The following is a 24,049-nucleotide window of genomic DNA, read 5'->3' as shown; positions in this document are numbered from 1 at the left end:
AACTGGTAGCTAAATATAATCATCCAAGAGAAAAGTAAAATGAAACGTCCAGTTTAAAAAACGATGTAATTAACATTATGTCTCAAACAGATTCTGAAGAGTTTTCCATAGAGGAAAACCCCAGGAAAAGAAAGAAGTCCAGAGTTATCCTCTCTGGTGGGTCAAAATAAAAACGTGTCCTTCAAACTCCTACAGCAGTGAGCACAAAAACAAAACACTGGACTTACAGTGTGGCTTTTACTTTAAAGTAATTTTCTCTTGTCTAAATCACTAGCTTATTGACAATAAGTCACTTCTTCAAAGAAAAACTTGTGCTTTAATTCACAGGTGAAATGGAGTACAGGTTAAAACTGAAAATAATTATAATCCCCAAAATATAAAAAGCTGATTACATTCAAAGGCTAGGAAAAAATTACCCACACCAGCTAGTTTTCTCTTCCTTTGAGAGAAGAGGAATCAGCGTCCTAAACGCCAGACCACAAGGGAGTCAGTAACTTACTTCATGGTTACAGAGGGACTTTGCGAGCTGTTTCCGCTCCTGGGCATAGTACGCTGCCTGCTGGTAATAGAAACCAGGATTCTGAGTTTGAATAGCTGTCAACCCTAACTTAATAGCTTCATCAAATAAATCTCCAAAGGCCTGGAATCTTAAAGAAAAGAAAAAAAATCAAGAAATAAAAAGGAATGAAAAAGAAAAGGAAAAGCTTACTTCTATAATTATTCATACTGAAACCACAGTCTCAGCAGACTGTATTAAGATAATGCTACTGATGAACTAATTAATGGGTATCTCTTGTATAAATACTAATACACACTAATTAATTGTAGGTAACACATAGATTCTGTATCTAAGTCAACTGTTCTGAGCAAACCTTTATAAATATACTCCCAAACTAGATGTCAACATGGTTGCCACGACTCAAATGCATCCAGGCCTCTAGGAGCAATTTTTAAACATCAGTCTCAAAAAGGAATTTCCATGTTAGTTAGGATTTTGCTTTGTTCACGGCTATATTCTCAGTACCTAGACACATGGCAGACCCTCAATATATGTTGAATGAAAGATTTCCATGAATTAACTGATTTCCATTAAGGAACTGTATGAATTAATATTTACTATTGCTGGAAACACATTTAGACAAGATTAAAAACCTACTTACTAACAACAATCTGAGTCCAGTTTAGAACAAAAGTCCATGCTAATTCTATCCCTCCAAATCCCAAGTATGTTTTAAAAAAAAAAAAATTCTAAAATTACAACTTAAACATACTGTTTAGACATCCATGCAGCATGCTCAAAAGACAACTCCGCACTTCCGATTTTTTTCTTACACAAGTCAATGTGTTTTCGGAACTGAGCAATGGCATCCAATGGGGTGTTGTGCTGAAAACACAACCTACAGATCTGCAAAATGTAAAACCAACCCCAACAGAAAGAAGAAAATCAAAGTCAAAGACATATTCATTTAAAAATGTGTCAACTTTGAGACAAATTTTACAAAGATTATGGAGCTGCCTTCTCTGAAGTTCTCCGAGATAGAACTGATTTTCTTTATGACAATGGTTGTACTAAAACCAGGTTATGACCCTTTGATAAATGAAATAAAGTTACTCAGCATTGTACTGAGTCTATTCTATACCTTAGACTTTTTCTATACCTTTTATACTTTTAATAGTATAAAAATATCACAAAAATATATACCCAATGAAGAACATAAAGATGGGCAAAAATAAAATATCTCCAGCAGGTAACTAAGAAAGGACAGGTTAACTTTCAGTTTTAGAATTATCAGAAAGCCAAGGATTCTCTGCAGCACAATAGAGCACAGTAGCTTCCATATCAAACAAGGACTATAAAAGTTTTTGACAGCTTCGGGTTGGGGATTCCATTTCGAAACAGTAATAATCTATGCATATGTAGGGTAAAAGGGAAAACAAAGAAACAAAGACTAAACTTATTTCCATATACTTATACCAGTTTTAATCTTATTATTTTAGGGACAAAGGAACACTTGAAAAGTTAAGCCTCTCACCTGTCCCTGTCCCTCAGCCATCCAACCCCCTTTCCACAGGCAACCAGCTCCCAGAATATGTTTTGTGATATATTCTGTGCACAGAAAAGTGTGTGCGTTTATACATAAACTCTCTCTTTACACAAATAGCATCTCACTAAATATGCTGCTCTGTGCCTTACTTTTTCACCTAAAAATATACATATCTTGGATCTCATTCCATATCAACATATGGGGCTGTCTCATTCCTAATAGTTATATAATAGTCCATTGTTTGGAGTTATAATTTATATTAACCAGTCACTTATTTCTGGGTTGATTCCAATATTTTCCTATTACAGGATGCAATAAATATTCTCACCTGTGTGATTTGCAACTCTCAGTACATATCAATTTCCTGAAATGGAATTGCTAAATTAAAGGGGACATCCACATTAAATTTGTAGTCATTGCAAAAATATTCTCTACAGAAGCTGAACCAATTAACACAGAAATAATGAATTAAAGTATCCATCTGCCCTCACATCACCAATCCAGTGCCAGCCATCTTAAAATTACTGAGTGTGGAAAGATTAAAAGCAAAACAAACGGCCCTCACTTGCCTTCTGGGAGCATCTATTTCTTCCATGTATAATCTTAAAATGCATAAATAATATGTATAAAAGTTTCCACTAAAGTGAATAGATACACCTTTCCTATGGCTGTGCCATTAAAGCAAGAAAGCCTTACATAGTTCTAATAGATTAAACCTTTAAAAATTCAATAATATAGGCAGCTTTCTTCCCCCTCCTTCCTGCTCCCACTTAAAAACAAACAAAAGACCCTGTAGAGGAGTTTAACAAAAGTAAAACTGCCCCAAGTGAGAACACTGACACTCATAAACTCAAAGCCAAGGCACTGCAATTAGGCTGCTAAGCACCAGGCATCCTTGAGATAAAGGACATAAAAGAAGACCATAGTTAATCAAATACTTTTCAGAACAAGTAACTAATTTTGGTTTTCAAATTTTAAAAAGATAATCTGATACTTAAAGATAAATTTTCTTTATTTGGAATTAGAACTATTACCTTATAGTTGATAAATCCTGCCATAGTCTTAATTTCCAGAATGTTAGTTTCATGAGCTCTCAATTCATGTACAAGATTATAGGCAGTCCTATAATTCCTAACAGAAACATAAGGAAGGTAGTTAATTATGACATAAGTTAATTTTAAGAAAAGATTCCTAAGAATCAAATTATTAAGAGTAACAGAGCCAATGTTGAGTCAACATTTCTCAGCACTCAACAGTCAATAACATATATGTACTAGCCTCTGATTTCCTGCAAAGTGATATATTGATTAATAATGTGCGAGAAGATTCAACAACTTTTCACTAAGAACAGTACCATCACTGGCACACTGTCCTGTCATTAACATCTGTCAATAACTGATAAAAAATAAGTTGAAAACGAAAGTAGACAATTGTCCAGAATTACATTTAAAAATTGGCATTCTTAAAAGTGTCATCATAAACTTCTCAAACAAATAGACACTGTATTAGGAAAGAAGGTACTAGCAAGACAACAGAGGTCCACAGCTTTTAAACCCGAGCATCTCTACAAGGTAAGTGGACAGCACTGGTCTTGGGTACAGCCTGGAGCAGGAAATGTCCTTAGGGTGGCTGGTGCTGGGACAGAAAAGGGGAGAAAGGAGAAAGATGAGCCTGGCAGACAGAGGCCTACCCTGAACATGGAAGGTAAGGAAGAAATCTCAACAGTCTTCTCCAAAGAAAACTGCTCCTAATTTCACGTGAATTTTTTTTTCCAAAATTGGTTTTAAACAGAACTAAAATTAAAGGTGTTAACTAATAAATACCATGGATTAAAAATGAACTACATTAAAGCCAGCTATAATGATCTGAAGTTGTTGAGATTTAGAGAACACAATCTGGTGCCTAGCACCTCAATAATCACACACACACACAGGTTTCTGCACTATTCCTTTGAATAACAGATATATTTTTATTTATTTCTCTGTTTTTCTCCCTGTACACTTAGCCTGTCCTCAATGTTAGGATATAACGCTGTTTTTTATCCCTTTGTTACACTGCCACTGCCAAAGCCAGAAAGAGACCACGTTTAATTAAACTGCGGCAAAGGAATAAAATGCTTAACCACTGCCAAGACATCGGCAGCTACACATCAAAGCTCTAAGCAGAGCCTCCGAATGAACAATGATGCTACTGACGGGCATTATAAACCAAAAAACAAGTTTAATTAAAAATAAAATCATGCCCTGGCCGGTGTGGCTCAGCTGACTGGAATGTCAAAAGGCGGTGGATTAGATTCCAGGTCAGGGCATAAACCTAGGTTGTAGGTTTGGTCCCCGGCTGGGTCTTGATCGGGAGGTTACCTACTGATGTTTCTCTCTCACATCAAAGTTTCCTCCTCCCTCTCTCTCCCTTCCTTCCTTCCTCTCTCTAAAATCAATTAAAAAACTAATAAACAAAATCATAGTGGAACTGAATGCACTACACACCTTGAATTCATAGTCTGATTTAGATAATGTTCAGTGCACATTTCACTTTGGAAATCAGTCTTAACACAAGCAGCACTTTAGTGAATATACAACTAAGAAGTAGAAAGTGGGAAAATTTTAATATTATATTTCTTTAGGTTATGACATTTAATGGAAGTACACCAGAAAGCCTATAACACTATGACATTTACTTCCAATAGAATTTTTTTTAAATCTAAAACTATTATATCCCACTCACCACTCGGCAAACAAAGTAAATACTACACACCTGAATCTAAATCAACATAAACATTTTAAAATTAACTTGGTTGTGATTCAGAAATTGACAATACATACATTATTGTTTATTTAAAAATAAGAAAAATTTTGTTTGACAACTGTTCAAAACTTACTTCAGCGCGTTTTGTGTATCTTGTTTCAACTCACTGAAGAAAGCTATTTTGAACTGATGTCTAACAAATAAAAGCTGAAAAAAGAATAGAAAAAGATATCATTACACATATTCTCTTAAAACATATAAAAATTTTAATAACTTTTATTAAGAGGAGACACAAAAGTATAAGGAAAACATTCAAAATTAATGTTCAAGAACTATTCCAACAAATAAGTAGAGTTAAGAAAGCTATAAAAATCTGTATTTAAGAACTTTAAGGGCAACGGATACAAAATCTAGTTAGCTTTTAAAAAAACTTTAGAAGTACCAAAGCCCATTTAAAACATCAGAAGTATTAGAGACGTTTACTGGCTCCCTCAAACTAGCCTGCTCTGGGACACTCGTGGTCCCTCCTCAGGAAAGGCACGCACCTGGTGAGTTGTCTTATTCAAAAACTCTTTGTGAGATTTCACTCTTCTGATCTCTGTGTAGTAATAGGTCTGTGCATGTTCATAAAAGGCGTTTTCTAATCTGTTTAAAAATAATGATAAAACAACACTCAAACACTGAAGTTATTTTAAATAAAACTATTTAACAATCATATTTGTAAGAAACAAACGTAACATTCTGATACTATCTAGTTTACCTCATGATTAAAATAAAAAGTGAAGCAAAATCTGAATTTCCAGATTTAAAAAAAAAAAATCTAAATATAAAACTCCTGGAAAGCTATTTTTTTACAATCCAAAAAGTAAGTGATAAAAATAACTTTGTAACTTGTAAAAATTAGGTAACCTCTAAAATGACTTCCACCATTGTTTAATAATTTCATGGGAAGTCTAAAAGAAACAGATATCCAACACTCCAATAGATTTGACCATTTTTTATGATTTTAATATTTAGGGTCTAAAGGATAACAAAACTAATGGGAAAGGGACCGAAAATGAGAACTAGCCAAGAGGCGAAGTAACACTGGCATGATTTAAGTCTGTTTCTCTCCTCGACTTTGCAATTACACAGGAACAGAGAAAACGCGCCTGGAGATGGTTAAATAACTAAGCTCCCTCTGTGAGCCGGTACATCTCCAAAGTGTGTGTGCCTCGGGCTCGAGAGAAAGCCCAACTCAGAGGCAGGCAAAGGTGGAACTTCAGGGGTTTTCCTCCTAACAAAACAGAACTCTGAAGTTGTATTCGAAGAGTTTAAACACATCTAAGGGAAGTATGTAAAGAAAAAAAAAAAAATAACTAAATAAAAAATTTTAAATTAGATATTAAATTTTAAATTGGACTTTCTAGGTTAATACTTTCTCTTTAATTTTTTTTAACAAACTGATTGATTCTAGAGAGCGTGGAAGGGGAGAGAGAAACACAGATTGGTTGTTGTACTTATTTACTCATTCATTGGTTGCCCTGACAGAGCAAACTGGCAACCTTCCCATGGCAGGACAACACTCTGACCAACTGAGCTACCCCGGGCAGGGCCTCTGAGATTCATATTTTCTATTTACAAAGCTACAGTATAAAATTTTTTTTAACTATGAAAATAATTTTAATTAGATTTTAACTTTGAACTGTATAATGTTTGAAAGAATATTATTAACTGAAGCTGATGGCTTCTTGGCCTTTGGGCAAAGTTCAAGTGTAATAAGCTGCTGATAGTGGTACCTCAAGGAATTGGAGAAGGTTAAGTAGTTGACAAAGGGGACTTTTTTTAAAACTTATATCCTCAGTACCATTTGAATTTTTCCCCACTAACATATTTTTTTAAATTTCTAAAAACTACCAATTTTGCAATGCCTAGTCAACAATCTAAAGGAAAATATTTCAAAGACCTTCACTTCTACCGGCGGGCGTGGCTCAGTGATTGTCAACCCATGAACCAGGAGACAAATGGTTCCACTCCTGGTTGCAGCCCCATCCCCAGCAGGGAGTGTGCAGGAGGTGGCCGATCAATGACTCTCTCTCATCACTGATGTTTCAATCTCTCTTTCTCTCTCCCTTCCTCTCTCTGACATCAATAAATCATATTAAAAAAAAAAGACCTTCATTTACCTTATAATGTAACCCACAAGGTGGTCAGTGTGGGGCAGTACAAACAAAGACTTTCCTGAGAGTTCACATGCATTACATAAAGCTGCAGCCCTTTCTGAAGCAATAACATCCTCTCCTGTTGACAAGACCCACAAGGATAAAGAGAGAAAATAATTAATGCATTCTTCACAATGAGCACTTCCCCACATCTGAACAACACAATTAAGACTAAAAACCCAAACCACTGTCACCATGCCAGTAGGAATCCTGGGGCCCTTGAGAGCACAGTGGGTTCTTAGAAGTTACACAGTACATATCCGTTAGGGAAACACTATGGAATTTTCTACTGAGCCAACATAGGCTAAGTAATGCCAACACACATGCCAAGTAACTAACCAAAAACCGTAACTAAAAATGGAAGCAATAATTCATGGAAGTGGATTTAGCACGCTACAAGTTTCAACACAGAAACAAAAAAATATTTTGGCCTCTCAGTGTCTAACAAGGTAGAAGCAGCATTTGAAACTTTGGCATTTTCTTACAGGAAATTAGAAATCCTATTGCATTTTTCTTGGCCCTATTGCAAATTAACAACTAAAAATATTTCATGAGGAATATAATTTCAAATAGATTTCAGATAAGTAAACAACATTTTTTAAAAAAACAAACAGATAGCCCGGCCTGTGTGGTTCAGTGGTTGAGTGTCAACCCATGAACCAGTCATGGGTTTGATTCCCGGTCAGGGCACATGCCCAGGTTGCAGGCTCCATCCCCTGTAGGAGGTGTGCAGGAGGCAGCTGACTGATGTTTCTCTATCACGGATGTTTCTCTCTCTCTATCCCTCTCCCTTCCTCTCTCTCTAAAATCAATTTTAAAAAAATCAAGTGATAACTGTTCTGTCAGCTGCTACAGGCCTACACCGGGGGACACGCAACAGGGAGGAGGGCTTAAGATCTGACTCTGGAATATTCTTAATTTTTATATAAGCACTATGCATGTACTTTTTAAAGTTAACACACTGTCTTTTGCATAACTGAATGCATAAAAGATTTCAACATTAACGCTCCTTGGTAATAAGAATTGGAAGTATAAAGCAATTAATTCGTTATTAACTTTTTGATACCTGGGGGCAAAGGGGTTTTCTTCTGAATTAGAACCACTGCCACTTTTGTGTTTCTGCCTTGTAAACTCTGCCTGCAATGGAAAAATTGTAACATTAAATAATTAAATTGTTTTTAAAAAATACAAGACTTTACATAAAAGTTTGATAATTCGAAGAAAGAGAAACTTCAACTAAAAAACCCCCAGATTAGAGGAAATCTTTTCCTCCTTACAAAGAAACATATATATCACACTGATTTAAATTTTGAAAATATAATCATTCCAAAAATATAACCTCACATCAAGCTTCTGCTCCTTACCAAAGTCTGTTCTGAAAGCAAAAGTTTAACATATACTTTCACGTAGAAGTTATAATACAATATCTTTATAGTGATACATTGCAGAGTAGTCATTCAAAAGAACTGTTCTGAAACTCAAATGTCAATAAAGCAAAAGTATTATGAGACTGAAGAGCAAATTACTATATCATCAAAAAATATATTATAGACACAAAAAGCAGCATTTGGAAATTCAGACCAATCCGTCTTCTGATCTCTTCATACTGCTTAGCATTATATAAATTAACATTAACGCTTCCTGTTTGGAACTGAACGTGTCACTGGAAGTCAGCAATCCCCAAAGTGACCACTGCAGTCTAAACAGCACCCAGCTGCTTTCAATGAATGTTAGTAAACCACAGACACATACGACCCAACCTGACAAGCGGAGACGACCAGACCTGACTATCTCCACTCTGGTAGCGCACTCGGACTGCTTCTCCTTCCACTGGGGCTCGTCCCAGTCCAGCTCATAGAACACAACCACCAGGGCCGGCACCAGGTTCAGGTGCTTATTCATCCAGCCCGTCTTCAAGATCCCCTTTGGAATGTACCACTCATAGGAGGTTCTCTGCAAACATTGGCAGAAGTTGAAGAGTTACTTGATGACAACAGCAGCAGAAACCACCTGTTCCTGAGCCCCAGGCACTTTCTGGGTATTTACCCCTTCGGTATATACATGAGCGATTTTTAATAAGATGAGGAAATCCCAGCTTACAGAGATTAAATAAGAGCTAGAAAGTAGTAGAGGTAGATCTCAATCCCAGAGCTGCGACACTTTCCATTTAAAGAACGGCCAAAGCTGAGTGATTCTAATGATGTCAAGGCTCTCAAATACCCGGGAAGCAAACAGCCTTTTCCAGGTAAATTTGACTTGTATTCCTCGCCATCCCAGTTTCTGTTTCATAAAAGCTGCTCAAACTATTATCTAAAACCCAACATGGCTTCATTTGTTTCAGGGCATATTGGCAGGATGGCATTTCACCTTACTTGCGGATGACAGAAAAAATGAAGGACAATTCTTAAACACAGAAGCAGAACAGTGGTCACTTGGGGGTGAGCACTAAGTGCCAAGTCGTGGGAAGGGGTGCAGAAGATGAATTGGCCCTAGAGAATCCCGCTGAAATTTCAAATTACTTCCAAAGCACCCGCACTGACCCAGACTACTCCAGCTCATGTTAGTCTCAGGTCTACTTCAAGTGAGGAATGACCAGAACAGCAAGGAAACCTGACACAAAAAACCTGGGGACTCAGGAAAGAACTGGGCAAAGGAAAACAAAAGCTCGTGAACTGGAGAATGGATCGAGGAGAAAAGGGGGTGAGTTGTACCGGGCCACTGGCCTTTCCTGACACAAACACCATATTTTAAAAAATGTGTAAGGGCCGCCCAGTCAGGCGTGCCTCAGCGGTTGAGCGTCAACCTAGGATCCAGGCGATCGGGGTTCGATTCCTGGTCAGGCACATGTCCTGGTTGCAGGCTCGATCCCCAGGAGGGGGCCTGCAGGAGGCAGCCAATCAATGACTCTCTCATCATTGATGTTTCTATCTCTCTCTCCCCCTCTCCTTTCCTCTCTCTGAAATCAATAAAGATATATTTTTTAAAAAATAAAAAAATAAAACTAAAAACGTGTAAGGGCCAAGGGTGCTGTTACTTACACAATTTCAGAGAGCTCAGTTTTTAGGGCTCAGCATGTGAAACTGTGTCTCCAGTGTGTGGTTCTCAAACACATAAGCAAAAGAATAAGCTGGTGACCAGGCATAGGTCCTACCCTCCCAGACTTTAACTCAGGAGGCCTGGCATTTACATTTTTAATAAGAACCCAGATGATGATGATGTACTTGGTTCAGAGGCCAGACTGTCAGAAATACTACTCTGGGGCACACAAAAAAGGGGGGGGACGGTATTTTGATCTATATGCCTTGTTAACTGACTTTCAGACCAACCTCATATGATTACAATAAATAACAAGTCAATCAATATATATAACTTTCTTAAGTAAACTGACATTAGCTGCAATTAATACTATATCATTATAATTATTTTTCTACGTAAATCAGAGTCTCTACTATGATGTCCACCCTAAAAGTCAGTTTTGAACTTGATACCTTTCCTCATTCCATACTGAATAAGCTGTTTATGTAGAACTCCCCAAGGACAGAGAGCATGTCTCATTTAAATTTCTGTCACCAGCTCCAGGTACCTAACACAAAGCGAGTGCTCAAAAAATGTGTGTGAAACTGTAAAGACCATGGATTCTCTAATGATGCTGGTCATGATGAACTGGGAATGTGAAACTTAGATTTTTTTGTTTTTTTAAACAAATGAAAAAAGGAAAACCTAGGCTCATAGGGTAAAAAGTTTAATAATTATAATTATTCCTCTGGGATTAAAAACATAACTACTATTAAACATACCTGTAATGTATTACAGACAAGATAAAGCCCAGGGTTTTGGGTTTTGTTGTTGTTAATCCTCACCAGAGGATATTTTTTCCATTGTTTTTTTTGTTTGTTTGTTTTTTTTTTTAGAGAGAGTGGGAGGGAAGATGAGACAGAGAAACATTGATTGGTTGCCTCCCGCACAAGACCTGACCAGGCGAGCACTGAACCTGCAACCCAGGTACGTGCCCTTGACTGGGAATTGAACCTAAGACACTTCAGTGCTCAGACCAGCACTCTAACCACTGAACACACTGGCCCGGGCGCGCGCGCACACGCACACGCACACACACACACAAACACACACGGGAGAGAGGGGGAGCCCCCATGCAATCATAATGTCATTACCTTGGGTCTACATTTGGGATACTCGTGGTCACCTGGAAGCACCTTGAAAGAAATTGGTACCCGATCAGCTCTCCGATTGGCACAGAAAGCATCCCAGACTGCTCGATGGACAGCATTATAAACTACATCCAGGCCAGTAAGAGTAACAAAGGCCATAGGCCGACAACATAATTCCACTGGGAAGTCCCACTGTGTGGGGCTCATGTTCAAGGCGTTAAGAAAGACCTGAAATACAAATGTTGATACGTTCATAACTCATTTTTTAAAAGCCCATACCCATTTCTAATATATGAATCTTTGTCACTAAAAAAAATTACAAAAAGGTAAAAGACTTTGAAGTGTTCGCAAACTGTCCAGAAAATACAAAAGAGATCAAAAGTTTTTGAAAACTTTAATTCCTAAATTGACCTACTGGAACTTGGTAACTATCGGTATTGTATTTCTTTAAAAAATCTTTCATATTACAAAGGTAGTCAACTTTAAGACATATCAATATTTTCAGGTAACATCTCAAAATGCACTCAGAACTTTGGGATAAGCAGACCAAGAAAGCAGGAATATTGTCAAATTAAAATAGGTCTCACGACCTACTTCAGTTATAAAGATAAATAATCGACTTAGATATACAATAAAGAATAATTATCTCTAATTTCTCTGTAATTACTAACATCTAATTTCTGAATTCCTGAGATATTAAAATAATATGCCAATTATTGTAAATAGTCGGCCCTACGTGTCTGTGGTAGGTTCCACATCTGCAGATTCAACCCTGCTGTGTAGCCTAGATGCATTTTCTAACAGTCATGCTAAAAAAAATAGAAACAGGTGGAATTAATGGTAATATTCTATTTAAACAATGTATCTAAAATACTGTCATTTTACATTAACACGATATTTTACTTTTTGTACCAAGTTTTCAAAATCTGGTGTGTATTGTACATTCACAGCACACCTCAATAGGTCTAGCCTATTTCAATTGCACATACGGCTACTGGCTACCATACTGGACGGCGCAGCTATAAATTATTGTAATTCTGTTCCAAATAATTAAAGTTGTATCAGAAATTCTTGCACGTTCTACCTTAAAAGCTTTGGCACTTTGGGTCGTGCTACTTCTGCAGCAAAGGAATGGGAATGGCAAAGGACAGGTGCAGAGGTGGTAGGGACCGCGATGGCAGCGCGTGGGAGGAATTCCTTCCTCCCGAAAGCAGCAGAAAGCAGCCGACGAGGCAGGAGGCGCGGGCGCAGCGAGTGAAGGCGGCGGGGCCCAGGCCGCGCGAGGGAGGCGGTCTGGGGCTGCGTGGGGGCAACAGGGGGGCTCTAGGAAAGGGCAGGCGCACACGGCAAAGAAAGGCGGCCTGATGGTGCGAGATAAATGGACGCGGTCGCTATTTTTTAATTAGGAGGTTCAGGGAGTATGACGAGGCTCCTAAGGATAAGATTCAAAGACGTTCAGCTACAAAACGACAGCTCGAGGCCTGGGCGATAGCAAAGAGCTGATGCTGAGGATGTGAAGCAACAACTGATCCAAGCCAAGGGGCCGGCCCAGGGTCGCGGAATTCAGGACAGGAGGAGATATCACCCTGCAGCCCCACGGGCGGACTCTCTTCCTTCCCGTCGCCCCTGGAACCTGGAGGCCCTAGAGACGGGGGCGGCGGGGCCAGAAGAGAAGCGCCAGCGCTGCCCCCGCGGACACGGCCGCCAGACGCAGGCCCCTAAGTCAGCATTGTTCGGAGCCGGCCCTCTCCCTCGGCGCTGTCGCCTGGCCCCTGAGCTTTCCGGGCCCGGACTCACCCAGGCCGCACGCACTGGGCCCGCTGCAGCTGTGACCGGTCGCCCCCAGCCAGCGGCGGACGAGGGGTAGCAGACGGGGGTGTCTAAGAACGCGGGGCCCGCTCCTGCAGCCGCCGCCTCTGCGCCGGTTCCAGCAAGCAGGACTTCCCCCTGCCCGTCTGCGCATGCCCAGGAAGCCCTTTCTGCGCTTGAGTGACAGCGCTCTATACCAATCGCGACCCAGAAACTTTACGCCGCTCCACAAAACGTAGGGAAGACGCTCCATTTCCGGGAGGAGCAGGAGCTGGGCGGAGAGAGAAGGAGCCAATAGGAGAAGCGAGAAGAGAGAGGAGGCGGGGCGTCTGCCGTTGCTGCTCCGCCGTCTCTCCCCAGACACACCGGAGCCCCGCCTGCCACGGCCCCGGGTTCCGCGCCCGCAGCCCTACAGCCGGCGGCTTCGCGCCGCCCGAGGGCCGGGGCTGCGCGTGACCGTCGTCTGCGGTGCGAAGGGTGTGCCTCCCGCAGCCCAGGGCGCGGAACGGGGACGCCCGGGCCTCGGGGCCGCCGCTCGCGCTTTCTCTGCGGCGTCGCGAACGCCGTCCGCCCGGGAGGCTCCCGCGCCCGGCGCGATGAGTGCCAACGAGGACCAGGAGGTGAGTCCCGGCTGCACGCCCCCGTCCCCGCGCAGGCGCGCCGCCCAGCGCCCGCCCCGGCGACCCCCGGCGCCCGGGCGGACGGCCTCGCCCGAGGGGCTGGGTGCCCGGTTGACCCGCGCCCTGCGAGCTCCGCCGGAGGTGCGCCCGCCGCTGCCCCCGCTCCCCGCGAGGCTTCCGTTTCCTCGGCCCGGGGTCGCCGCAGGTCCCCCTCGTAGCGAGAGTGCGACGCGGCGCGCCGGGCTCGCGGGAACCCCGCGGGGCGGCCCGCGCGTGGTGAGTTGTGCGTGGTGGCGCCTGGTCACCTTTCAACTTCAAACCTGTTGACACGCAGTCGAGTTAAACTTCAGATGGAGGGAAAGATGACCCGGCGCCCCGGGCTGGCCGTGCGTGAGGCGGCGGCGCTCTTCCACCCCGTGGTCGCCTAACTGAGCGCACGTCGAGTTGCGGGGGAGGCGGCGCGTCCTCTCCGGGGGAACCTCCTGGTTTTGTCCCGTGGACGGAGGAAGGGAGGCCCACGAGGGCGGAGAGCCAGCGGCCCCGGGGTGGGGTCGGGACTCGGGTGGGAGATCCCTGGGTGACTAGCAGGTCCCTGGTCGTTTAGGATAATCTGCTGCTTGAAAGTCAGCGCTTTTGCACGGTAGGTGCAGTGGAACCTCTGGGTTGTAAGTTACCTTTGAAGGACCCGAAGTCCAGCGAGCTCGTTGGCACCCGGGTCCCCTCTGAAATGCTCTTGCCGGTGAGCCCCTGAGCCGGGCACGAGCGCGGTGTCGGCTCCCCCGAGCCCCCGTGGGCCCCGGGCCTTAGAGCCCGCGGTGGTGCCGAGTCGGAACGCCCGTGGCGGGGCCCAGGAGGATGTTCGTCCTTCCCACGTGAGTACTTTTTCCAGATCCCTGAAGACAGGTTTCCTGCCCCGTGTTTCCAAACCACCTCTTCTCATACTAAATGGTTTTTCTTTGTTTTTTAGCTTTTCTCGGTGTCCAATTTTTTAAAAAAATCCTCCTGGAATCGTGTGTCTGTGGACAGATGATAAATCTGTTTACATCCCGTTTTAAAATGCTGGCATTACAGTGCTCTACAGTTAGGTTTACTGTCAGCAAAAACTTTTTATGCAAAGCGGTGGGTCTTCCACCCTGTCCTTGTGTGTTTAGGTGTCCAGGGACTTTACCCTGCCAAGTTTCATCTTGTTGGATTGTTTCGTTGAGGACTTTTTCAATTCTTGTTCTCACTATCCCACCTAACTGTCATCAACAAACATGGCAAGCCTGCCTTCAACGTCTGTTCTTGTCTAGGTCATTAATTAAAATATAGGAAAGAATTAAGGACAGGAGGAGTAGCACTATGCTTTGAGTTTGTTCCAACCTAATCTCAGTTATTCCCTTTTTAAAATTATTGATATTTAGAGAGAAAGGGAGAGAGTGAGAGAAACATCGATCTGCTGCCTTTCGCACGCTCCCCAACTGGGGCATGAACTTGTAGCCTGGGTATGTGCCCTGACCAAGAATTGAACCCACCACCTTTTGGTGTACGGGACATCACTTCAACCAATTGAGCTACCCTGGCCAGGACACTTATCAGTTATTCTTGACTCCAGTTTGAATTTCTGTAAATGTAGCAAAAGGAATCTATGGAGCCTTACTGGAATCCAGGTAGACTGTTTCGTGCCTTTCCCCAATGTACCAATCAGGTTACCCTCTCTGAGAAGGGTTGTTTACATAGATCTTGTTTTGTATATGCTTTCTAGGTCTTAGGAACTACTTCTTTTCCAGGTCCTCACAAACACTTTCTTTAATAATATATGCTAAAATTATGTCTGCATAGATCAAATCCACCCATCTTTAGTTTGTAGAAATCATGACATGCATTTTGTTGAAAACTAAAATATGTGTCCACATGCAGTCTCCTTGCTTCTCTTCTCAGGTGGTCATCAGTAATCACAACAGCAATGGTGTCTTCTTGTCTGCAAGCCCTCAGCGTTCTAAGAAATATTTCCAGGCAGGGATTATTAGTTAGTTACATTTCCTCTGACAGTCCTTTTTCCCATTTGGGGTAGATCCTTGTCAACCTTTTTCTAACTATCATTTTTTCAGAGTTCTTTTTATTGTCCTTAAGTGGTTTTTCAAGTTGTATATCAATCTGTGGGAAGGATTACAAGTATAAGATGTATAAGTAATGCTTCTTCATGCTCTTTCTGCCCGAGGCTGCTCTTTAGCAGGGTGATAAAGGGCGCAGGCTTTGGAGCTGCTTTAGACCAAATCTTATTTGCCCCCTGATGGGAAGGAAAAAACCGTGAGGTTTTCTTCACAGGATTGATGTGAGAATTAAGAGATAATACACTGTAAAATGCTTAGCGGTGCCTGGCATATAGTTTTAAAGTATTAGTATCAGTATTATTGTGATGTGTTGGTACACCCAAATATATGATAAACAGTTAAGGCCAGAAGAGTTAGTCAAGTTTTACATAGTTGAGTGGGCTTGAATCAGAAAGTAAAGGCCATCTGTTTCTAATCCATTTATCCCACTAAACGAAACCCATTTGATTCATTTCTTTCAGATGGAACTGGAAGCATTACGTTCTATATATGAAGGAGATGACAGTTTCCGGGAATTAAGTCCAGTTTCATTTCAGTATAGGGTAAGACAATGGCATGAGTAGGAGAAGCTCCTCATTTGCTGCAAAAGACTAAAGGTTGCTAAAAATGTTGATTTTGTTTTTAAATTTAGTGGTTTGGATTTATTATGTCTTTGGACTTTCTGAAGCATTTAAATGAGGACACGTCACTATGACATCAGTTTTTTTTTAATTTATTTTTTTGTTGCTAAATCCTCACCTGAGGATATTTTTTCTGTTGATCTTTAGAGAGAGTGGCAGGGACGGGGGGAGAGAGAGAGAGAGAAACATCGATGTGAGAGAGACACATCCATTGGTTGCCTCCCGCATACGCTCCAACTGAAGCGGGGATGGAACCTGCAACCCTGGTACATGCCCCTGACTGGGAATCAAACCCATAACCCTTTGGTGTGCAGGCCTACGCTCTAACCACTGACCTGATCATGAGCATTGGAAAGAATTCATTCTAAAGATCATAATTTAATATTCTGTATTTGTATCACTTTTTACAAGCCTAAGGTTTCCCTTTTCTTCAGATAGGTGAAAATGGTGATCCCAAAGCCTTCTTAATAGAGATTTCCTGGACAGAAACATATCCTCAGACACCTCCAATTATATCTATGAATGCTTTCTTTAACAACACCATGTGAGTAGTGTTTTGTTTTCATTGGGTATTTTTTAATACTCTTTGGCTCTTCTCTTAGTATATTTCTTATGCATTATAGATCCTCAGCCGTAAAGCAGAGCATATTGGCCAAGTTGCAGGAAGCGGTGGAAGTTAATCTCGGCACCGCTATGACCTACACATTGTTCGAATATGCCAAGGACAACAAAGAGCAGTTCATGGAGAATCACCATCCCGTCAATTCTACAGTGAGTGTGCGGTTTGTTTTTACCAGGTTTTTTTTATTGTTTTGATTTTACTGTTAGTAATTAATTTTTACTACTTTATTTTATTTAATTGAAAGGAGATTTTGTATTAGTTAAAGTGAGTTACATCCGAGTTAAATAAGAACAATGAATTTTAGATTTCTTAGCTTCTATGTAACTTTAAAAATTAAATTGTACTCTCCATATTTTACCTTTCCTATAAGACTAGAATATTTCATGTGCCCGCCAAAACTGAAGACATTGTAGAAACTATATTTTTCAATTTTACTTAAATCTCCTAAAAAGCTCAGAAAGGGGATTTCTTATGTAGAGTTAATGTATGAAATTTTTAATGAGGCTTATTTAGCTATAAACAGTTCAGTTTGAAGGTATTGCAGCTTAAGGGAACTTTATTAAATAGGAAAAGTATACATTTCTTCTAGAATTACTTTAGGAAAGAATCTTTTCCGACCATGAGCATCTGTGTATTGGCCATCCTGCACTGAAATGTTTGCGTGATCAGTAGTGAGTTTTGTCTGTGAACCAAGCTGTAAGTTTTGATGGCGAAGGCCGCATCGTGCACTCGAGCAGTTCTGCTTCCACGTTCCCAGGGGAGCACAGGACACTTCGAGGCAGCTGGAGAAGCAGCGAGGGCGGGAGCTAAGGTCGGGGCGGGGCCAGACCAGGTGGGTTCAGACCCTCACTGCACCACTCACTGCATGACTCTGGGCAGGTTTCTTCATCTCACACTGTGCTCAGTTTCTTCACCTGTAAAATGGCAGTTAGAATAGCATCTACCTGATAAAAGACTGTAGCAAAGATCAAATGAGTACTAATGTACAGCATCCATAGCAATGCTTGCACCTCGTGAGCATTTTAAATTTTGCCTATTGTAAACTTAGGCTACATGAACCGAAATACAGGAGTGGGCAAAAGTAGGTTTACAGTTGTAATACAAATAAATAATAATTAATAAATAGCAATACAAGAATAAATTCTGTTTCCCATACTCACAACTGTAAACCTACTTTTGCCCACCCCCTGTTTTAAAGATTTCCTTCATTTCTTTGGGGAACCCTGGTAATCTAAGTAGGCACATGTGATTTTTTATTTAAACTTCCAAAGAATAGCAAATTAGCTAAATTGTAAAGTTGCCTTGGAGCTTCAGAGCTTCACCATAATGCTGGTATCAGATCTTTCTGAAGGACTTGGTTACAACAGTTGCACTAACATTGTGTCCATCTTATGAACTTTTAGAAGAGTGAAACCAATATGCTAAGTTCACCTGAACTAATAAGTAAATGAACAAATTTACTTCACAAGTCTAAAAACTTTCAACTCATTTCAGGATGTAGCCATATTTTGTGTAATTCAGTGAGTTTTAAGGCATGGGTCTAAGAATTCCTTTTTTTTCCCTAGACATCCGTAAGCAATATCATTTCAGTTGAAACTCCTACTATAGCCCCATCAAGTAAGAAAAAAGAGAAAAGAGAGCAGCTTTCCAAAGCCCAAAAACGTAAACTGGCAGATAAAACAGGTTCGTGTTTTTTCGTTCTCTAACACAAATAAACGCATTGCTTTTTAGTGCGATATGGGTGCTTAGTAAGTTTGTTTACATTTAGATTAGTCTCTTACTCTTGGAGCATTTGGATCAGAGGCTGTATTAGGTCACAGGCGTGTGTTGACAATACTTCCTGCTTCACCACGAGAGAGGACATCCGAGAAGGTAGAAGAAGGTAGAAGAAGAAGTGGGCCCTGACTCTCGGGAGCATTAGAATAGGACACAGACGTGTGTCCTGCTGGTACCTCTCTGGCATGCTTGGGATTTTTCTGTTTGTTTACCTCTGGCAAATATGTGTACTATTGAAAACTTTTTGAAATATAGCTTTCACCTGAAATGACGTCTGATACACCAGTAGGTCTTGGCACAGTTTCTTACTGAAATAAGCAGTGACTTTGTAAGCAGCAAGATCTTTGTACAAGTGCATGAAACTAGTAAGTTGGTCAGTTTCTCTTCCTGGCATTACCAACTCACCTCCATATTTTTTCCTTGCTATCAAGTTTTGTCTTGAATGAAATTAGGGGAACTCTCAAACGGTGCACCTGAAATACTTGGCACGTGTGCCCAGGAAAACAGTGCTTTGAACCACAGTGATCGACTTTTTTCAACTTAGAAATATGAAATTTAAATTTTTTATCTATTGTGCAGAATAGTATATAATCTTATTTATTTCAACATTAATTAATTTAAAAATTACTGATTGGTCTTAAAAATAAAGTGACTCTTTTTTCTCCTCTAGATCACAAAGGAGAGCTTCCTCGAGGCTGGAACTGGGTTGACGTGGTGAAGGTATACAATACTTCTATTCTAGTCTTCAAAAAACTTGTGACTATTGCCATCGAATAATGACACTTTATCTCCCATTTTCTCCCCCTCCACCTCTGGATCTCATCGGGACATCTGTTTCCTTTTTTACACTCAGCATGTAAGTATTTATAACTGCAATGAAGTATGACTGTTTGTGTAAGTACGTCTTAGGATGGACATACTTAACTATGACTCTCAATTAGTGATAATAGGAAAACTGAAGGAACACATCACGGAAAGAAATGCTTTGATTTCTTAGGAGAAATTAAGTATTTTATTTAGGTCAGAGCCTAGTTGTTTCCCATCATTATCAAGAAAGATTTTCTGTTTTTGTTGTTTAAAATTGTTTACTTTCCATTTTGAATTTTTCTGCCAACTACTCAGTATTTTTCTCGCAGATTTGTAGCTTCAAATCTGTTAAACTGATACTTAACACAGTAAGTTCATTCTCTTTGTAGAAGTTCATGAAATGAATTTTGCATGCAGTTAGTGCCAGTACTGTTAGAAGTATTCAGTGTGAGCCAAGGAGAGGTAAAGATGAGTTTAGTGAGGACCTACAAATACGGGCAACTTACAAACAGCATATTCTTAAAGTTTATTTTCAAGTCAGCTGTTTGGGCCATGGGATGCCTTTTCTATAAAATCTGTTTAAAATAATCTTTGTGCTTCTAGACTCTAGTACAAAAATACTGCGTGGGAGTAGGGAGCCATGAGGTGCAGATGGAATAGAGAAACAGCTGCTCACCTTCCTGGGCGAGAGGCTGGCTATATATGAGCCATCTCTGGGAGAGGCCCCTCTGGCATCCTTGCATCTCCTGCAGCCCCTGCCCTGGTGCTTGGTGAATGCTCCGTGTTCCCAGGTGTACTCATAGGCATCTCACCAGCTAAGTCTGCCGTGTCTTGAAAATGCTCCATGTCTTGGCCAGTGTGGCTCAGTTGGAGCGTCATCCTGTACACTGGAGGGTGGCGGGTTCGATTCCCAGTCAGGGCACACGCCCGGGTGCAGGCTCAGTCCCAGGCTGAGCTGGTGCCTCAGTCAGAATGAGAATGCATCTTGTTCATGCAGCAGGTCCCAGCTATGAATGAGCAGAAGGATAACCTGAGCAACCCAAAGGCGAAGTGCTTAGCCTCCCCTAGCTCCAGGAGGTGTTTCTTTTTAAGAGAGTCCTTGCTAATGCAAATTAGAGTTTCAGGCTATAAAAGAATATAAAATTTAATCCAGCACTCTTGGGAGATGGGAGAGATGTTTTTAAGAGGGAGGTTACCACATAGTCACGGTTGGGACTCAGAATTCCAGCACCCTAAGTTAGTGGTTTCCACGTGTGGTCTTTGAGCCCCTGGCAGGTCCTGGCAGCCCTCTCAGTGGGCCTACAAGGTCAAAGCTATCTGCATCATAACATTAAGGTGTCATTTGCCTCGATCTCTCCCGAGTGTACCGTGGCGTTTAGAGAGGCAGCGTGACAGGGTAATACCGTCACTAACGTTCTTCTGTTAGAGCACTAATAGAATGTGCGCTTTTTGGTTCTTGTGTTTCCCAGGATTTTCTAAGGTAGTACATGGGTTTAGGATCTAAGTATGCGCACTTTCACATTAACTCTGATTTAAAAAAGAAGTGTCTGATTAAGATGATAAACCTTATGTTTTTTACCACAATAGAAAATTTTAGATTAAAAAAGAATTTATTGTTTATAAAGAAGACAAAAACAGAAGCTATCATTCATTTTCCAAATGGCACCTTCTGTATATTCTTGGTTCCGGTTTGGTTTTTGGAAATCTTCGAGGGATTTTCCTCCTTTGTTCTATGGGGTGGTATCTGCAGAGACTCCATTTTAAGTGTTAGATATGGTGAAAGCTGGAGGTGAAACCTTGCTGTCTCCTGTTCCAGTAGCCGTAGATGTTTGCCTTTGACATGAAGTGGAAATAACGCACGATGATAGCTTAAACCTGAACCTTTCTTTTATCTTTTTTTATAGTTAAGCAAAAGTGGCACAAAAGATGATGAATAGCGCTTGGAATTCCAAACAAGGGAAGAGCATCCTTTAGACAGCAAACTGGGTTCAAAATCTTCCATCACCCTTTTCTGGTATTGAGGTGGCTTTTTATAAAACAAGTTTTTTGTACGTTTCCTACGTGAAAATGTTTTAAGCTGCAAGTTCATGAAGAGATTTGGTTGTAGTAAATTATTTTCACAAACCTGGCCTTAATAAAAGGTGAAAATGTTACTGGTTCGTATACTTTGGGAGCCTTTTGAGCTTTGTCAGTGGACAAATGAGAATACTGAATAATCAATGTTAATTTATATGAACTTATTCTAGTGGATCTGATAGTGTCTTTTTAAGTATGAAGCCCTTTTCCAAAACTCCTGTCCCAGGGAGTAGGACACTGAGTGAGCAGTCCCTCCGCAGCATGGTCCGTATCAGTAAGCTTCTCATCTTGAAAGGCGTTCCTCTCCTCTTCCCGGAATCACTGAGGCATAAGTTGCTTCAGGGAAATTTAAATCCTGGTATTTGAGCTTTACACATAATATTCTTTTTCATTTTTGTGGGTCCCCCTCCCCAAGGGTGAACTTTAGTAAGTGAATGAATATCTGTTTATACTTTTCTCTTGGTTTGGGTACTGTTTGATCATGGAAGCGTTCCTGGTGTGTGGAATAGAAGAATATAATATAAAAACAAGTCTGCCCCGCATCCGAACGGAAGTGCTGGTTTCTATTTAAAACATTTCTCCTCGCTGCATTACCAAGATGGGAGTACAAGATGCCTTAATATTTAATTTTTGTATTGTTGAAGACAGTGGTCTTAATAAATTTCTATTTATCTGCTAGTGTATATCGTTAGTTGTTTGGTAACTGAGGTCTTGTAAATGATTTAGCATAAAACCCCATTTCATGTTTTGTTTCGAGTATTCAGATGTATTTCTCAACCCCAGCATCTTTGTGATAATAGAAGTATTGCAAATGCTGAACTGTAGTACATGCTTTTTTTTTTAATCGTTAATAGAGGAAACTATTAGTGCAGTTTTATCAGAGAGTTACTGATATCTTTGTGTGTTTACAGTGATGCTGTTTCTGCTCCCCAGCTTTAAAACTACTTAGAACTACTGCTCTGCTCGGTTACACCCGTGCAGCTTGGGTTTGAGTTGTTAAAGAACAACTGAGTTTTAAAGAAGTTTCCTTAGCATAAGAGCACCCTGAGCTGTATTCCTGGTTTTTACTGGGCTGGCATTGGTTTCGGTTAAATCATTTGAATTATAAAGTAAGTATAATCACAGTGAAGAAGCTTAATCTCATTTTTAAAAGCTGAGTCACATTTATTTCTTGAAATAATACGATAGAAACATTAAAATTCAGGGCCACTGAAATTGGGGTTGTGTGTGTACTTTTTTGTTGTGTTGATTTGCCTGATTTTTAAGAAACAAACTGGTACATCTACTAGTGGAAGAAAGTACTTTGTTTTTCTCTGAAGAGTCTGAAATTGTTCAAGCTTATCGTTGGTTCATAGATTACCAAGAATAATGCTAGTAAAATGCCAATGAACTATTTTTACTGTTTTTATATAAAATGTACAAATTCCGGGAGGTGATGGTGGCAGCGGTGCCTCTACTACCTTGTGTCAGACACTTGACCATTCTCATCAATACAGCCATCACTGGTCAACACTCCCAATATATTTTCTCAAACTCTGTTTACTTAAAATTGTATGGAATGGCATAATTAATAAGCAATAAAACCTGAATTACACACAATGGTTTTTCTACGTCTTATTTCAGATGACTTGAGTCGTTAATTTTGTAAACCTGCCTAGTCTTATGGTGCAAGGTGTACCCTCCTACTAGAAACTGTTCAAACCGTTGGATTAAAAAAATTTTTTAAATGAGCTGACGAGAAGGAAAGAGTACCCAATCTAAAAACTTAAGTGAAAGTTGGGACGTAAAGGTTAAGGACAACTTTTGTTTTCAAGTTTCAGAGATCCAAGAGGACAGGAGGTGAAGTCCAGGATTTGCCCAAGGTGAGGGGTCTCACACACACCCCCATGCTTGAGGCTGAGCACTGTTCCTCAGTGGGGGGTGGACCCTGAGGACCGTTTCTCTTGAACTTTGTTGAAGGAAGGGTAAAATGTAAATATCACACATGTACTCTCCTGACCACTTATAACAGGCTACCTCTCTCTTGGATTTCAGCCCAAATTCCCCCCATATGGGCCATCTGGAAAAAAAACAGAAAACCTCAAGCCAGGATTTTAATTTAAAGTGGCACCAGGTGGGTAGAGCCTCTGGGCAGCATAGAAATAACCACAAATTCGCTCTGAAAGAACTCACCTTCCAAAGAAGCCCACCTGTAGAGTCCATGGAACGTGTACGCACATCACAACTCGGTGCAGGACGCAAGGCGCTGAGAGCCTGCCGAGAAGAAATGGGAGCACGAGCCTCGGGTATATACTCCAGTTATTCAGAAGTGAGTAAGGCACAACAAACTATTAAGTTATCGAGTAGGTTTAGGAAAGGACCATGGAGATGTCTCAAAATGAGAAACAGTAATTGCTCGCAGTGTATAAAAGCCCGTGGGGTGACACTGGGTTTTGGACTTCCTCTCATTTTGATCTTAGCTTTAGCATC

The 24,049-nt window shown here is 40.8% G+C and overlaps 2 protein-coding genes across 9 annotated transcripts in view; one reads left to right on the top strand and one right to left on the bottom strand.

Annotated features, from left to right (window-relative positions):
- Positions 1-13,060, bottom strand: part of TRAPPC11 (trafficking protein particle complex subunit 11) — a 38,305-nt gene extending 25,245 nt beyond the window's left edge. The window contains exons 1-10 of one of the 5 annotated variants that reach the window (XM_016218309.2): positions 12,955-13,060; positions 11,161-11,385; positions 8,775-8,944; positions 8,058-8,128; positions 6,956-7,070; positions 5,336-5,435; positions 4,924-4,997; positions 3,080-3,176; positions 1,272-1,405; positions 500-647 (exon numbers count right to left, since the gene is read on the bottom strand). In XM_016218309.2, coding sequence (XP_016073795.2) covers positions 500-647; positions 1,272-1,405; positions 3,080-3,176; positions 4,924-4,997; positions 5,336-5,435; positions 6,956-7,070; positions 8,058-8,128; positions 8,775-8,944; positions 11,161-11,364 — 1,113 coding nt within the window. In that variant the 5' untranslated portion in view covers positions 11,365-11,385; positions 12,955-13,060. The other 4 variants (XM_016218308.2, XM_016218310.2, XM_016218311.2 and 1 more) reach the window with 4 other exon arrangements.
- Positions 13,061-13,360: 300 nt separating this feature from the next.
- RWDD4 (RWD domain containing 4) lies at positions 13,361-23,179 on the top strand. 4 transcript variants are annotated; one of them, XM_087814076.1, is made up of 8 exons: positions 13,361-13,586; positions 16,141-16,221; positions 16,734-16,843; positions 16,923-17,070; positions 18,487-18,604; positions 19,368-19,417; positions 19,551-19,553; positions 21,409-23,179. In XM_087814076.1, exons 1-8 carry the CDS (start codon positions 13,563-13,565, stop codon positions 21,439-21,441), a joined length of 567 nt encoding a protein of 188 aa, XP_087670202.1. In that variant the 5' UTR covers positions 13,361-13,562; the 3' UTR covers positions 21,442-23,179. The 4 variants fall into 4 exon arrangements, 3 of the variants coding, with proteins under 3 accessions (XP_087670202.1, XP_087670201.1, XP_087670203.1); XR_015714015.1 differs by having other exon boundaries at positions 19,368-19,553; XM_087814075.1 differs by lacking the exon at positions 21,409-23,179 and having other exon boundaries at positions 19,368-20,387.
- Positions 23,180-24,049: the final 870 nt, after the last annotated feature.

This window comes from Miniopterus natalensis, chromosome 2 (genome assembly GCF_054644295.1).
Source record: "Miniopterus natalensis isolate mMinNat1 chromosome 2, mMinNat1.hap1, whole genome shotgun sequence".
In the NCBI taxonomy this organism is placed as follows: domain Eukaryota; kingdom Metazoa; phylum Chordata; class Mammalia; order Chiroptera; family Miniopteridae; genus Miniopterus; species Miniopterus natalensis.
The sequence above is the reverse complement of the archived record's forward strand: the minus strand, read 5'-3'. Positions and strand labels throughout refer to the sequence as shown.